General features: G+C 64.9%; 6 protein-coding genes across 6 annotated transcripts; 4 read left to right on the forward strand and 2 right to left on the reverse strand.

Annotated features, from left to right (window-relative positions):
• Window positions 1-228: 228 nt before the first annotated feature.
• Window positions 229-1137, forward strand: F751_4207 (hypothetical protein; the record flags this gene model as incomplete). Its single annotated transcript, XM_011397117.1, has 1 exon — window positions 229-1137. One exon carries the CDS (start codon window positions 229-231, stop codon window positions 1135-1137), a length of 909 nt encoding a protein of 302 aa, XP_011395419.1.
• A 586-nt stretch (window positions 1138-1723) lies between these two features.
• On the forward strand, window positions 1724-2893 carry F751_4208 (Putative RNA-binding protein YlmH; the record flags this gene model as incomplete). Its single annotated transcript, XM_011397118.1, has 2 exons — window positions 1724-2059; window positions 2567-2893. The coding sequence occupies 2 exons, from the start codon at window positions 1724-1726 to the stop codon at window positions 2891-2893; spliced, it is 663 nt and encodes a 220-aa protein (XP_011395420.1).
• F751_4209 (hypothetical protein) lies at window positions 2515-3183 on the reverse strand (the record flags this gene model as incomplete). The annotated part of the gene is made up of 1 exon (XM_011397119.1): window positions 2515-3183. The coding sequence occupies one exon, from the start codon at window positions 3181-3183 to the stop codon at window positions 2515-2517; it is 669 nt and encodes a 222-aa protein (XP_011395421.1).
• A 1-nt stretch (window position 3184) lies between these two features.
• Window positions 3185-7567, reverse strand: F751_4210 (Putative mediator of RNA polymerase II transcription subunit 6; the record flags this gene model as incomplete). Its single annotated transcript, XM_011397120.1, has 6 exons — window positions 3185-3501; window positions 3670-3739; window positions 4062-4242; window positions 4416-4556; window positions 6056-6254; window positions 7414-7567. 6 exons carry the CDS (start codon window positions 7565-7567, stop codon window positions 3185-3187), a joined length of 1062 nt encoding a protein of 353 aa, XP_011395422.1.
• Window positions 7568-8468: 901 nt separating this feature from the next.
• F751_4211 (hypothetical protein) lies at window positions 8469-10466 on the forward strand (the record flags this gene model as incomplete). Its single annotated transcript, XM_011397121.1, has 6 exons — window positions 8469-8535; window positions 8717-8905; window positions 9111-9251; window positions 9551-9648; window positions 10014-10080; window positions 10219-10466. 6 exons carry the CDS (start codon window positions 8469-8471, stop codon window positions 10464-10466), a joined length of 810 nt encoding a protein of 269 aa, XP_011395423.1.
• Window positions 10467-11448: 982 nt separating this feature from the next.
• On the forward strand, window positions 11449-14130 carry F751_4212 (Histone deacetylase 15; the record flags this gene model as incomplete). The annotated part of the gene is made up of 5 exons (XM_011397122.1): window positions 11449-11767; window positions 12113-12253; window positions 12446-12621; window positions 13024-13431; window positions 13672-14130. The coding sequence occupies 5 exons, from the start codon at window positions 11449-11451 to the stop codon at window positions 14128-14130; spliced, it is 1503 nt and encodes a 500-aa protein (XP_011395424.1).
• Window positions 14131-14205: the final 75 nt, after the last annotated feature.

Consider the following 14205-nt stretch of genomic DNA (forward strand, 5'->3'; position numbering starts at 1 on the left):
CCTCCCACGTCCCGTCCCACTCCACGCTTTCCCCCTCCCACGCTCCCCCCTCCCACGCCCACCTCCTCGCCTCGCCTCCTCCCACGCCCACCTCCTCCCAGCCCCCAGCCGCCATCCCCACCCCCCAGCCCTCCATCGCCATCCCCACCTCCCAGCCCGCCTCCACCCAGCCCTCCATCGCCATCCCCACCTCCCAGCCCGCCCCACCCAGCCCCCTCCCCCGCCACGATGCTGGGCTCAGTGTACTTCACCGGCCTGACAACAGTTACCGTGGACATCACATACGTCGTCACCACCGTCGGCTACACCGCCGCCGGCCTGCAGTGCATGATTGTGTCCCACAGCCTGGGGTACCTGCACAGCCAGGCAAACTTCAACCCCAGCCAGACCACGGTCCTCTACGCCGTGGCCCAGGTGCGTTCCATCGCAACAGGCTACTGGGCGGCCGCCTGCTCGGCCCTGAACGCCGACGACAAGGTCCTGGACAGCGTCTACCTGACGCTGGGCACCGCGACCCCGCCGCCCCCGCCCCCCCCCGCTGCCGCGTGCTCCAGCGTGGTCCCCGTGGACGACAGCACCGGCGCCTGCTCCGACTACACCCGCTACCTGGTCCTGTGCCTGGAGGGGTCGGCGCTGACCGCCAGGTGCGCCGCGGGGACCGTGACGCGCAACCTGCCCACCTGCCCCACCTCGGGGCTCACTGGGACGGTCGGGGGACGCTGCCCCGACGCCAGCACGCCCAACCTGGGCCTCTGCTTCTCCTTCGACAGCGCCCAGGAGACCGTGCAGTGCTTCCCCGTGCCGACGCCGACGCCGGACCCCGCCTCGCCGCCGCCGCCGCCACCCCCGCCCACGCCACCCCCCGCGCTCCCCGCCCTCTCCGGGACGGTGGCGAAGGTCAAGGCACGCTTCACCCTCACCGTCTCCTCCTCAGGCCCCGCCCCCTCCAGCGTCAACTACGGCTTCTTCACCACGGCGGGGGCGGCGCAGGCCATCGGATCGGGGCTCTACAACGTCGCCACCCCCACCATCGTAGACCTCAACGAGGGGGATGCCGACGTTGTGTCCTATGTGCAGGCCGTCGCCGTGGACGTTGCTGGCAGCTCCTCGGCAGCGGTCACGCTGGTGTGGGTGTAGCGGGGGGCCTGGCCCAGCGCCAGCTGGGTGGTGAGTCCGCCCTTGGACGGCCACGAGGTCGATTCAAACGCCAGCATGGATGTCCCTAGACCCTGACCGCCTCTCCCATGCCTTAAAGCTGAGCAAGATGTTCTATACCTCAAACCTTGCATGTTGAATACCGACCATAGCTGTACTCACTGCACCAGGAATGCCTGAATGCCAGTGCCGGCTCGTGAATTATGTGGTGCGGTCCCCCTCTCCGTGGGGAGGCTAGGGCTGGTATGATGGCTTCAAGGTCGTCGGGGCTCCCGTAATCCATGGACGACCACCACGCCTTCCTGCACTCCCTCCCAGGACCCCCGCAGTGCCATGTCGTCCTCCAGATGTCGGAGCCCTCATTGAATTGGCTACCCGACGCGCTCACCGCAGCTCAGGAGTGCCTGGTGTGTTCCATCATGACCCACATGATGGCAGCATCTGCCACTCCTGGATAGCTCTCAATACTGGCCTCTGACAATCTCGTGCGATGTGCGCTGTTATGACTATTTGATCCCTAGTAAGATGTCGCGCCCCGACTAGCCCTGCTCGCACGACCTCTGACGCCATGTTGGTTCGCAGGCTGGTTCCCCTGCCTGCCGCCGGGTGCACGCTCGCCGCGCCCAGTCCTCGCTTCAGGCACGCGGCGACCTTCGCCCGACGGCACGGCTCCTCCTCGGGGCTGCTGGAGGAGCTGGATCGCGAGGTGGATCGGGCCCTCGAGCGCGCGACGCGGGCCACTGTGACTTGGACCCCCCTGGCCACGGGCTTCGTCTCCCCCGCCGTCACCGCCGCCGTGGTGTCGGCCCTCAGCACCTCCGCGGACACGGGGGTGATACCCTGGGGCGGCTATCCACAGGCCGAGCGCGCCAGGCTGCTGCTGGGGCCGCGAGACATGCTGGATGTGTGGGCGGGGGAACCCGCCGGCGCGCCCTGGCCGCCGCCCCCGCCGCCCATCCAGATCCTGCACGTGCGCGGCAACTTCCTGTTCGACCCCGGCAGGCACGCCGACTTCCTGGGCGCCGTGCTGGGGACTGGCATCGAGCGCAGCATGGTGGGGGACGTGGTGGGGGTGGGCGACAGGGGGGCCCATGTCTTTGTCAGCTCCAGCATTGTCCCCCACCTGGAGGCCAGCCTGACCCAGGCAAGGAGGTTTGGGGGAGTGGAAGGGATTTGAACTATGGATGAGAGGGAATGAGGGTTTGAGGGTGGTGTCTGCTGGGCCGAGGCTTCGACGCTGTGTCCAAGTGATCGCGGCTGCCATCCTCGCTCGCCCCTCGTATGGCCCCTGCACTGCATGGCTCCGACCCCTCAGCACGTGTGCCTCCACCCTTTACCGCGCTTTCAACCCCTATACTCTCAGGCACGCCTCCCTCGCCTCACACCTTCCCCCCCCCTCAATACCCCCCAGGTGCGAAGCGTCCCCGTGACCCTCTCCCTCACGGACCTTGCTGACCTGGCGCTGCCCCCCCCGCGAATCAGGGAGGTGTCCAGCGTGGAGGCCTCCCTGCGCCTGGACTCCATCCTGTCGGCGGGCCTACGCCTCAGCCGCTCCAAGGCAGCAGACCTCGTGCGCCAGGGCTCCGTGCGGGTGAACTGGCGCCCCGTGGCCAAGCCCAGCGTGGAGCTGAGCGCGGGGGACATCATCTCCTGCTCTGGCAAGGGGCGGCTGGTGCTGCGCGACGCGCAGCCCACCGCCAAGGGCCGCTGGCGCGTGACCATGACGCAGACCGTGTGAGAGGCGGGAATGGTGCGAGACGGCGGGCGGGCCTGTCGGCGTCGTGGGGGGGAGCATGGGGGTCCAGGGCTCCAGTTGTTGGTATGAGCCATTCCGCAGGGCGGGTGCCCCTCAATTAGATGCTCCTTGCTGTAAAACACATGCGGATGGTCGACGTCTCCCTTTGCTTTCACACAAGCCACATGCACACATTGTGCCCCTCGCCTGGCCCCTTTCTCCCTGCCCGTCAGCATCGGTGGTGCCTGTTGCTGCTGTAACACAGGCCCAAACAGCAGCAGCATGTCCGACATCTCACTCCACCGGCGGCTGGTGGCTCGCCGCGTGGCTCGACGCGGGGGCCGTCGCGGCCGGCGCCCCTCGCACCAGATCAGCGACGGGCGCCTCGGCCGCGGGCTCGGCCGGAGGATTGGCCTGTTCCGGCGCAGGCGCGGCCAGGACCGGGAGCGGGTACCGCGCTAGCACAGTGCGCAGGCTGGCTTCCAGCTTGGACGCGCGCTCGGGGTCGATGGCGCGGGGCGCCGGGGTGTCCTGTGCAAGATCAGTTGGGGACGTGGCGTCGTGTCTCGGCTCGACCGGGTCGGAGGCCCCTGCCCTGCTGAGCTCCAGCGCTGCATGCGGTGGGGGGATGTGTGGGCTGAGCGCGATGTCAGGCCGCCCTGTATGACGGGCTCTTGAGTGGGAACAGGGGAATTGTCAGGGTCCAGGGCCAGCCTCCCGCCGCTGCCCAGGTCGCAGGTACCACGAGCACTATCGCCGGGATACTCTGCACGCCATACCTGCTATGCATGGGTGCAGATCCTCCTGCATCGCTGTAAAGGCCGCCTGCATGCTGAACCGACACCTGGCCTGCGATGAGGGGGCACAGAGTGTGTGAAGCCGCGGGCCGACGGCACGGGTGCAGTGAAAGGGCTGTGGCTGGGAACAAAGTGCCAGATGCGGGATTCTGACTGGGAGGAGGACCTTGCTCCCTGTGGAGACGCCACACAGTGACTAACAACGGCACCCCCGAGAGACAGAATGTCAAGTCCCTTTCATACCCCCTTGTCAAGGCCAGCACGCTGTTTCACACCCGCAGTGCATGTCCAGGGCGCTGGCAAGCCTCCCAGCCATCAGTCCCCCAAACCCCTGTAACACCGCGCATGGCGCCGCCACCGTCGCCTCGCCTCACCATGCGGTTGGTGAGCGCAGCGTGCAGAGCGGGGGCCTGGTACACGGTGCCATCCAGCACGTAGTAGACCGCCTGTGGGGCGGCAGGGGCCGACGGCGCGGCGCGGTGCTGGCGGCAGATGACAAAGAGGTGGGGCGGCTGGGCGTCCCGCAGCACGTACTCGATGCCGGGCGCGAGGATGCTGAGGAGGGTGGGGGCCGGGAGTGGCGGGCAGTGAGAGCCATGCAGAGGCACAGGCTCTCAGGGATTTGGGTGCCAGGCATTATTGGAGCCCCAGGCCTCACATCGGCCCCACACTGATCGACCAGCATCCACCCAGGGCCCACTGGCCAACCAAGTGCTGATCCAACCTACGCGAGCTGTGTGAGCTCCAGGCCTTGCTGCTTGGCACCCTCATTGCTGCAGTTCTTGTCGTAGAAAGGGCTCAGGGAGAAGTAGTCGAGGATGTTCAGCGGGCTGATGCCGTACGCCTGAAGCCAGAGGTCGTCCCTCCAGCTGGTGTGGGTGAGGTCGAGGCCAGAGTCCCCCATCGATGCTGCTGAGCTTCAGTCATCATGGAGGTGGAGGGACCGTGACATTGTTTGAATCCAGGGTTACCGAAATTGCGCATTTCGAGGTTAACGGCGCAAAAATTTCGGGGAGATTCCATTCTCGAATTTCGACTCCGAAATGTCGAGCTGACATGGCAGTAGCCCATCGGGGCCTGGCACACCCAGCGCACAGTGAGCATGGTGTGGAGGGGCTGAGCAAGTGTGAAAATAAGCGCAGCGTGCGCAAAATGCAACTTGAGTCAGTACCAATACGTTCACAGCACGTTACAGAGTGGGCTTTCCATTGAAAGTGCAATGGATCTGGTATACATCTGTGCCAACTCCCGCTTTCTGCATGCCATAGACAGAACTTGGCGCTTGAGTGAGCTCTTCCACGATGGGTATCTCCTGGACGATGGCGTGCTATCTCTGAGGCAGATGAAGACACTCAATTGGCCAAGCATGTTTACCCCTCGCCCACCCTCTTTCAACCACCCCTCTTGCATGAAGCGCCTGATGTAATATAGCCATTTTTGTATTTGGCGGGGTTTTCAGCTCGAAAAATTTCGGAGCATAATCGAAATTTTCCATTTTTCCATTTTCGGTGACCCTGTGAGCCGGCGAGGTACGCTCCAGGAGTCCCAGATCGCGCGGGATCTATATTAGTGAAATCCCGACAACAGATCGCCGACCCCCCCAAATAAGCGCAGCGTGCGCAAAATGCAACTTGAGTCAGTACCAATACGTTCACAGCACGTTACAGAGTGGGCTTTCCATTGAAAGTGCAATGGATCTGGTATACATCTGTGCCAACTCCCGCTTTCTGCATGCCATAGACAGAACTTGGCGCTTGAGTGAGCTCTTCCACGATGGGTATCTCCTGGACGATGGCGTGCTATCTCTGAGGCAGATGAAGACACTCAATTGGCCAAGCATGTTTACCCCTCGCCCACCCTCTTTCAACCACCCCTCTTGCATGAAGCGCCTGATGCAATATAGCCCTTTTTTTATCTGGCGGGGTTTTCAGCTCGAAAAATTTCGGAGCATAATCGAAGTTTGCCATTTTTCCATTTTCGGTAACCTGTGGGCCGGCGAGGTACGCTCTAGGAGTCCCAGATCGCGCCGGATCTGAATGAGTATAAACCCGACGACAGATCGCCCGACCCCCCCCCCCCCAGTACTCGTTATTCACATACTACCATTTTTGTATTTGGCGGGGTTTTCAGCTCGAAAAATTTCGGAGCATAATCGAAATTTTCCATTTTTCCATTTTCGGTGACCCTGTGAGCCGGCGAGGTACGCTCCAGGAGTCCCAGATCGCGCGGGATCTATATTAGTGAAATCCCGACAACAGATCGCCCGACCCCCCCCCCCCCCCCCCCCCCCCCCCGCAGGCGCCGCAAGAAGCGGATCCAAGGCCCAGGCGGAGTCCCCCGCATGATGCCCCCTCTGTCCTGGGCCGACCAGTTGCCCACGCCCACGACAGTAGTCATGCCGGGGGGCGCGCGGAACTGCTCCGCCAGCCGGGTGATGGCCCGCTCCCTGCCGACGTAGGCCTGGTGCCGCAGCTTCCGAAATGGCTTCAGGTGCATGTGCCAGGCCAGGCCCTCTCGCAGTTTGGGGGCGATCCAAACGACCCGGGATAGGAGCACCGCTGTGCTCGCTGTTTTATGAGTCGGGCACCTGTGGGGAAGGGGTCTTGAGGAGGGCTGGAGTAAACATGCGGCCCTCGTCTTGCAGGAAGTCATCCGCGCGCTCCGGAGGAATGGTTGCCTGCGCCACAGGCTTATTGTAGTAGGTACCGTGGACTGTGGCCTTAACGGCAACCAATATGACGCAGGCAACCATTCCTACGGAGCGCGTGTATGACGCCGTGCGCGGCGAGAGACGTATGTTCAGGACGTCCTTCCATCGGAAAGCCCACGCCGCTATCCAGGTTCCGTAATCACCTCCAACGGAAGGCTCGTGTGATGAGCATGCAGCCCGTCCCCTTTCCGCTGCACTCAGTACCAGCTCTTCAACACACCCACAAGACTGGTTGACAGTCGAGAAGTACAGGTGCGCCCGTGGTCCGGGCACACCTGAGGGGGTGGAGAAGGACAGCGCCAGCCAGCGTGAGGGGCGGACGAGCCTGTCGCGCCGCCGCTCTAAGAAGACCGGCTGCCAGCATACATTTACAATCAAGCAGCTGAGGCAAGACTCCAAGAAGAGCATTGTCTTCTACCCTGACATTGGGCAGTCGGGCCACAGTGACACCACTTTCCAGTGTCTGCGCCTGTCCCGGTGGGCCATTGACCTCGTGGAGTCTCTGCTGGCCGAACTTATCCCTGCCTTGCGCAACGCAGCTTCTCACACTGAGGCAACGATGCTGGGATTGCGAAAGGCCGGGTTGATGTCCAGCAGAGACTCCACGAGGTCAATGGCCCACCGGGACAGGCGCAGACACTGGAAAGTGGTGTCACTGTGGCCCGACTGCCCAATGTCAGGGTAGAAGACAATGCTCTTCTTGGAGTCTTGCCTCAGCTGCTTGATTGTAAATGTATGCTGGCAGCCGGTCTTCTTAGAGCGGCGGCGCGACAGGCTCGTCCGCCCCTCACGCTGGCTGGCGCTGTCCTTCTCCACCCCCTCAGGTTTCCCCGGACCACAGGCGCACCTGAAGCACTCGACTGACAAACAGTCCTGTGCGTGTGTTGAAGAGCTGGTACTGAGTGCAGCGGAAAGGGGACGGGCTGCATGCTCATCACACGAGCCTTCCGTTGGAGGTGATTACGGAACCTGGATAGCGGCGTGGGCTTTCCGATGGAAGGACGTCCTGAACATACGTCTCTCGCCGCGCACGGCGTCATACACGCGCTCCGTAGGAATGGTTGCCTGCGTCACGGGCCATTCATAGTGGGTACTGCGAACTGTGGCCTCGGCGGCCACTATGTCGGCCGTGGTGAAAGGGCCCTCGGGGGGCTCCAACAATGGGGGCATCCCGCGCATTGTCTGCAAATGATTTGAGATTTTTAGATGTGATTAGACAGTCGTTGGGGGGGGGGGGCTCGGCGATCTGTCGTGGGTTTTTACTAACATAAATCTAGATATTACTGAAAAAGAATGCCTGCAGGGCGCGGGCGCGCGCTTGGCTGACACCCAATGCATACGACGTGGATGGCAGATCATCATGGCTTGTTTTGACAAGTGAGCAAGCTCTACAAGTGGGAAGAAGACAGGAAATGTGGTAGAACATTGCGTCGATTGCTTGATCTGTAGGTCGCGCAAATATGGCAGCCACCGGCAGCACCCCCGACCTGCGGCAATGGATCACGTGTAATGGAGGCGATGTTCACGCCGACATCGATCTCTTTGGAACTACAGAAGGAGGATATAGGGGCATCATCGCGACCAGAGAGATCGCCGAGGGGGAGCTGCTCCTCCGCATACCCACCCCGCTATGCATGCACGTGCCCAGCAGTCCCAGCGAGGTGAGGGCATCTTAGCTAAGCCGGGCCGGAGCACTGTGTGGTTGCCCTTGGCACAGCCCATCGCGTGGTCTCTCCCTGCTGTTCGGCCGCCCCATCACTCTCCCGTCATGCAACACGCACTGTGCCCAGGCACCTGCCATGCGAGCACTGCAGTCCCACCCCAACTCCTTTCTGGCATCCACGATGCTGCTCCTGGCGGAAAGCGCAAAGGCAATCGTGGTTTTGGCGTGGCGGTGTGTGTGTGGGGGAATTCTCTTTGGACCCTGGGCATGTCGCGGGCACAGCAGACCGAAGGCACTGCCGGCATGTACCCTTTTCGCACACAGTCTCCTGCCCAACACCCAGCAATACCATGCCCCTACGCCTCATCACAGGGAGCTGCATCGCCGTTCCATGCCCACATTACAAGCATGCCATCCAGCCACGACTGCCCCTTTGCCTGGTCTGAGGCCGAGTTCTCGCCGCTGCTGGAAACTGGTGGGCAGGGGGTGCTCATCCTTTGGGACGCATGCTTCTTGTTGTGCATGGCCGCATCTGAGGCAGGAGTGCTCATCTACCAGTATGCATCCGCATCAAGGGCCTTGGTGGCTGGCGAGCTTTGCGCCACTTGGCATGCCATACATCCACCCCTCCTCACTTACCCCTTTTCCTGCTGCAGACATTGACCCCGGGCTGCGAGAGGCTGGGCTCAAGTTGTATGAGGAAGCCGCACGGGAGCTGGCGTCCCGGTACCCCCAGGCCTGGCCAGAGTTCACGTATGAGCGCTTTGCCTGGGCGGCCGGCATGGTGCAGTCCCGTACCTTCCACCTCCAGGCCACCAACTGGGTGACGGGTGGCACCAGCGACGGTGGGTTGGAGAGGGGAAGGAAGGGGGCGGGGCGGTGTAATGGCCTTGCTCTTTCCCTGTCCGCCAGATCTCCCCGAGCCTGCTCGCTTTTTGAGCCGTCGCAGCACAGCGTTGACAACCTGGGGATGCGCTGGTCAACCAAGGCTCGCTCAAGAGGGGTGCGCTCCACCCGGCCTCAGCATGCTCGCCATCTTTTTCCACACAGGCTGTGAGCTGTACCTGTTGCCCGGCATAGACATGGTCAACCACTCCAGCCAGGCAGAGCAGAGGTCCACTGAGCTCCGATTTACGCCAGACAGGACGGCGGGTGGCGAGCGCATCCCGGGGGAGTTCACCATGCTCGCCTGTGAGTGGTGTTTGGGGTTATGCATCTGGGATTGCGGGTCAGGGCAGGGGGGGAGGGGATGGAACGCAAGGCATGCTGAGAATCCGGATTCTTCAAATCTGCAGCTGCAGTCTGCAGCCCATCGGCATGGAGGAGACAGCCCCTCCCCGTCGCCCCCTGCAATCCCCTCCCAGCCCTGTCTCTTTCCTCCGCAATCATGTGTCCTCCTCCTTACACCATAATAGCTCTCTACACACGTTTGCCAACCTCTTCCCCGACCACCCATCATCCTCACTCCCTTGCAACCCATCTCGACTCAGTTCGCGCCATCAGCTCCGGCGAGGAGATCCTCTTCACCTACGGGGACCTGTCTGACACGGAGCTGCTGCACACTTATGGCTTCGTGGAGGGGCTGGATGTGCCGCGCAGCCAGGGCCAGGCCTGCGTTCAGCTGGCAGACGTGTTAACTGGGTGCGGCGGCGCCCGCGCGCAGCGCGGCGCGTCGGGGTCAGATCGGTGTGCGTGCGAGGCTATCCGTGCCTACCTGGCGCCCGCCGACGCCTTCCAGGTGTCGGTCGCTGGCAGCATTCCGCCCACGGGCCTCCTCTTCGCAGTGCAGGCAAGGGAGCGGGTGGTGCAGGGCAGGGGTTGGCTGGCGAAATCCTGCATGCCTGGGCAATCACATGTGCTGGGGTGGCACCGAGGCACCCAGGCCCTCCTTTCAGAAAGGGGCAGCAGTCACCTGTCCAACTCATAAGCCACGTCGGCCGCACCCCATCGTAGATGCTGCTGGGTGGAAAGAAGGACTTACAGACCATCTGCGAGCGCTTCGAGGCCTGGGATCCGCAAGGTGCACAAGTGGCAGTGCGTGGTTTCTTGCCCAGCAGACCGCCGGTGGTCCTGGCACCTGCTGGCATGCAACAATGCTGGCTATCATTGCAAGAGCCTGCATCTGAGGCCTCTGACCGCTCCCTCAACACTTCTTCAGACGCCGAAACCGAGCAGCCCAAGCCCCTGGCGGTAAAGAAAGAGCACCTGGCTGCCGTTGGGGCGGCCCTTGAGAGCGCTCGCGCCCGTGTGTCGGCCGCCATCGAGGGGTTGCAGCCCGACGCCGCTCTGCGAGCCAGGGCGGCGTGGATGCTGTGCATGCTCCAGCACAGAGTGCTGGAGAAGGTCAAGCAGGCTGTCGAGCAGGCGGCAGAGAGTGAGTGGCCGGGGCTGGAACACTCGGTGTGAGGGTGGGTTGGTAGTATCGATCGTGGGGGTTGGGTGGGGCTGTGGACGATGTGCAGCAGTGTGCACATCATGCCTTGTAGGGAGGCGCACTGGAGCCCAGCCGTCGAGGGCAATGAGATAGATATCGTACCAGGGGGAGCTCTGTTATCAGACCATTAAGAAACGCTTTGCATGTTCTGGTCTTGTGCCAGGATAGTCCTTGCTCACCCCACTTCTCTCACTACTGCAGGCTAGTCCCACAGTATTGCTCCTCACTGAACACTGGCAAGACAGCAGGCGTGGGATGCCGCCTCCTCACTGAACACATCATGGTACATTCCTCGTGACAGCTCGGACGCACAGGCTTGAGGCGGGTGATGAAGTCATGGCCGGTGTCTCACTCTTGCCCTGGGTGGGCTTGCCCAGCTTGGAGAGGCCTAGCGATCGACCCCGGGAGCTTGTCGCTCCGCTAGAACGTGCTCAAGGGCTGGGCGGGGGAAGCGCCAGGAAGCCCTTGCCGAGGACCGGCAGCCCTGCACCTCCCTCCCCATACCCCGAAAGGCCGGCCTGTGGCGCGAAGGAAGCCCGGCAGCGGAGCGGGTGAGCGGGAGCCGCGCGGATCCTGGTGCTCAGAGCGCGGGAGCTCCCCATAGCGGGCCTCATTTCCCTCTTCCGCCCGCTTCCCCCTTTCCTTGACACCTGACAAGCTGTTGGGCACGCTCACAAGCCCCCGCTCGCCCTATCGAACTCCCCTCGCTTCCGGGAAGTCGCCTCTCCGGAGGTCGCAGGTGGGGGCAACATTTGATTACGCCCCTGGCTTTGGGGTACTGAGAAAGGCAGTGTGCCCGTTGGCACTGGGATTTCGCGTGCATGGAGAACATTGCCGGTCCCTTTTGCATCATGACTCTTGTACAAACCAGATTCAAGCAATGTGGATGTCGAAAGGCTCACTGGTATCCACGCAACCCTCCCTCTCGTCCATGGTCAGCGGCTGCCGCGCAGGATGGATGCCACCGAGCCGCACTCCCCCGTGCTCAAGGGCGAGGCGGGCCTGCGCCCGGCCGGCTTCACCAGCCCCTCGCCATCCGTCTACGCCATGCACGCCTCCAGCAGTAGCGAGGAGGGGGCGGTGCATTCCGGGGACCTGGGACCGAGCGGGGCCGGTCCCGGGCTGGATGCCGCGTACGAGCGGTACGCTTTCTACCCCGGCGCCGCGATGTTCGACGATGAGGACGAGGAAGACGAGGGGGCGGAGGACTACGACGCGCCTCGCCACTGCGTCAACTGCACCGCCCCCCTCTGGGACGACGTCTGCCTGGTGGGTGGGTGGGTAGAGGACCGGCTGCGTGTGTCTGTATGCAGGAGCCAAGGAACCCTGGGTGGAAGGGCCGTCGGCGTGGATACTACCACGGGTCGGGCGGCGTTCAATCAGCAGGCATTGCCCTTCTCATGCGCCCGCCCTTCCTTCTTCCTGGGTCATCCACAGGACTGTGGGCACGACGACGCTCACACGCCCTCCCTGTTTGACCCGACGCCCCTCTCGCGACGCGCGACGAATTCAGCGGGCCCGTGCCCTGCGAACAGCGTCGACACGTGTCTGCCCAATGCTTCCGCTGTTGCTCACACCGAGGCCGACGCACGGCCACGGCCCCGCCGCCGCGACGCAGTGACGGTGGTGGCCTACGACGACGCCATGCTGCTGCACCAGGAGAGCGAGGCGTGCCCCAGCTCGGGCGGCGGGGCACACCCCGAGCGCCCCGAGCGCCTTCGTGCCGTGTGGGCCCGCCTGCAGGCCGCGGAGCTCGCTGGTGGGTGTTTTAAGAGGGGGTTTGGGCGTCTCTGGGGTGTTTATCCTGCTGAGGCACCGTGGCTACCGGTGGGCACAGGGCAGCGTGGGGATGGTGGATGGCGATCTGGCGGGCACGGGCTCCTGGAGAGGCCGTTCACCCCTCGTTTCCCAGCCTTTCTTCAAACCCACGCTCCTGCACGACCCAACACAGAGCGCTGCGTGCGGCTGCCGTCCCGCCCCGCCACCGACGCCGAGCTGGAGGCGGTGCACAGCCGGCGTTTGGTGCGTGGCCTGGAGGCGCTGTCTGAGGGCATCCGCCGGGCCGAGGAGCGCGAGGAGGAGGGGGAGGAGACGGCGGGCTTTGCTGACGCCCATCAGCTCGGCGCCGTGGGTCCTCGGGGGGTTCCTGCGCCGCCCCCGACGCTGGGCGCCTCGTGTGACGGAGGCCCGGCGTCAGGCGTCGTCCCCGAGCCCCTGCTCGGTGTGCCGCCAGCCCTCACCCCAGCCCCCCTGCGCCTGCCGCCTGACACCTACGCCTGCGCGGCGACGGCCGCGGCGGCGCGGCTGGGCGCGGGTGCCGCCGCCGACGCCGCGCGCGCGGTGCTCTCCGGCGCGGCCGACGCGGGGCTGGCCATCGTGCGCCCCCCCGGGCACCACGCGGAGAGTGGCACCGCCCAGGGCTTCTGCTTCCTGAACAGCGCGGCAGTGGCCGCGGCGGCGGCGCGCGCCGCCGGCGCCGCACGGGTTCTCATCCTCGACTGGGACGTGCACCATGGCAACGGGACGCAGGAGATCTTCGCGGCCGACCCCAGCGTGCTGTACGCCTCCCTGCACCGCCACGAGGGCGGCCGGTTCTACCCCGGCACCGGCGCGGCGACAGACGTGGGGGTGGGCCCGGGCGCGGGTGCCAGCCTCAACGTGGCCTGGCCGCGCGGCGGCCTGACTGACGCCGACTACGCCATGGCCTTTGCCACGGTGATCTTACCCGTCGCCCGCGAGTTCGACCCGGACCTCGTGATCATCTCGGCCGGGTTCGACGCCGCACAGGGCGACCCCATCGGCGGCTGCCACCTGACCCCGGGGCTGTTTGCCTCCCTCACCGCGGCCCTGCAGGCCACCGTCGCGCCCTGCGTGGCGGTGCTGGAGGGCGGGTACAACCTGCGCGCCACCGCGGCCTGCACCGAGGCCTGCGCGCGCGTTCTGCTGGGCGAGCGGGCGCCGCGGCCGCGCCGCGGCGCCGGCGCCAGCCCCGCCGCCTGGGCCGCCGTGGCCGACGCCGCGCGCGCACACGCGTCGCACTGGGCCTGCATGGCCTCGCTGGCGCGCGCGCTGGGCGTGGCGCCTGGAGTCCTGCCCGACGGCGCGGGGGGCGGCGCGCTGGGCACGCTGGGCGTGCTGGGCGCGCGCGCCGAGTCCTGCCCCGCCCTGCTGGCCAAGGGGGCGGCGGGGGTTTGGCGCGACGAGGGTGGGGAGGCCGGCGACAACCTCACGGAGGGCCCCTCCTCTCAAGGCGACGCCGACGCGCTCAGCACACCCGCAGCGCCGGCCTGCTTGGGCGCGCGGCCGCCATCCCCAGACGCCAGCCTGCTGCACGAGGAGGATGATGTCATTGCTGCGGACGAGGCACTGGACCCTCATGCGGGCGAGCCACGTGACGCACAGCAAGTCGAGCCGCGTGACGCACAGGAAGTAAAGCTGGTAGACGTATCTGCACCCAGGGGCGCGAAACCCCCCCGCGATGTGCCGGCCGCCGCGCGGCTGTTTGCCGCCTCGCCCAACCGGGCGTGGAGTGCGGCGGGCCTGCCCTCCCCGCCGGGCCACCCCATCCCCTCCCACCGGCCCCCAGGCGCGGTGCACCCCGCCAAGCGCAAGTTTTCCGAGTGCGGGCCGGCGTAGTGAGGCCTCCATGCTTTGGTCTGCACAAGCATGGCCACGCCCCTCCCACTTGCCGTTTCCCTGCCGAGACTCCTT

Source organism: Auxenochlorella protothecoides, assembly GCF_000733215.1.
Source record: "Auxenochlorella protothecoides strain 0710 unplaced genomic scaffold scaffold5, whole genome shotgun sequence".
Lineage (NCBI taxonomy): Eukaryota > Viridiplantae > Chlorophyta > Trebouxiophyceae > Chlorellales > Chlorellaceae > Auxenochlorella > Auxenochlorella protothecoides.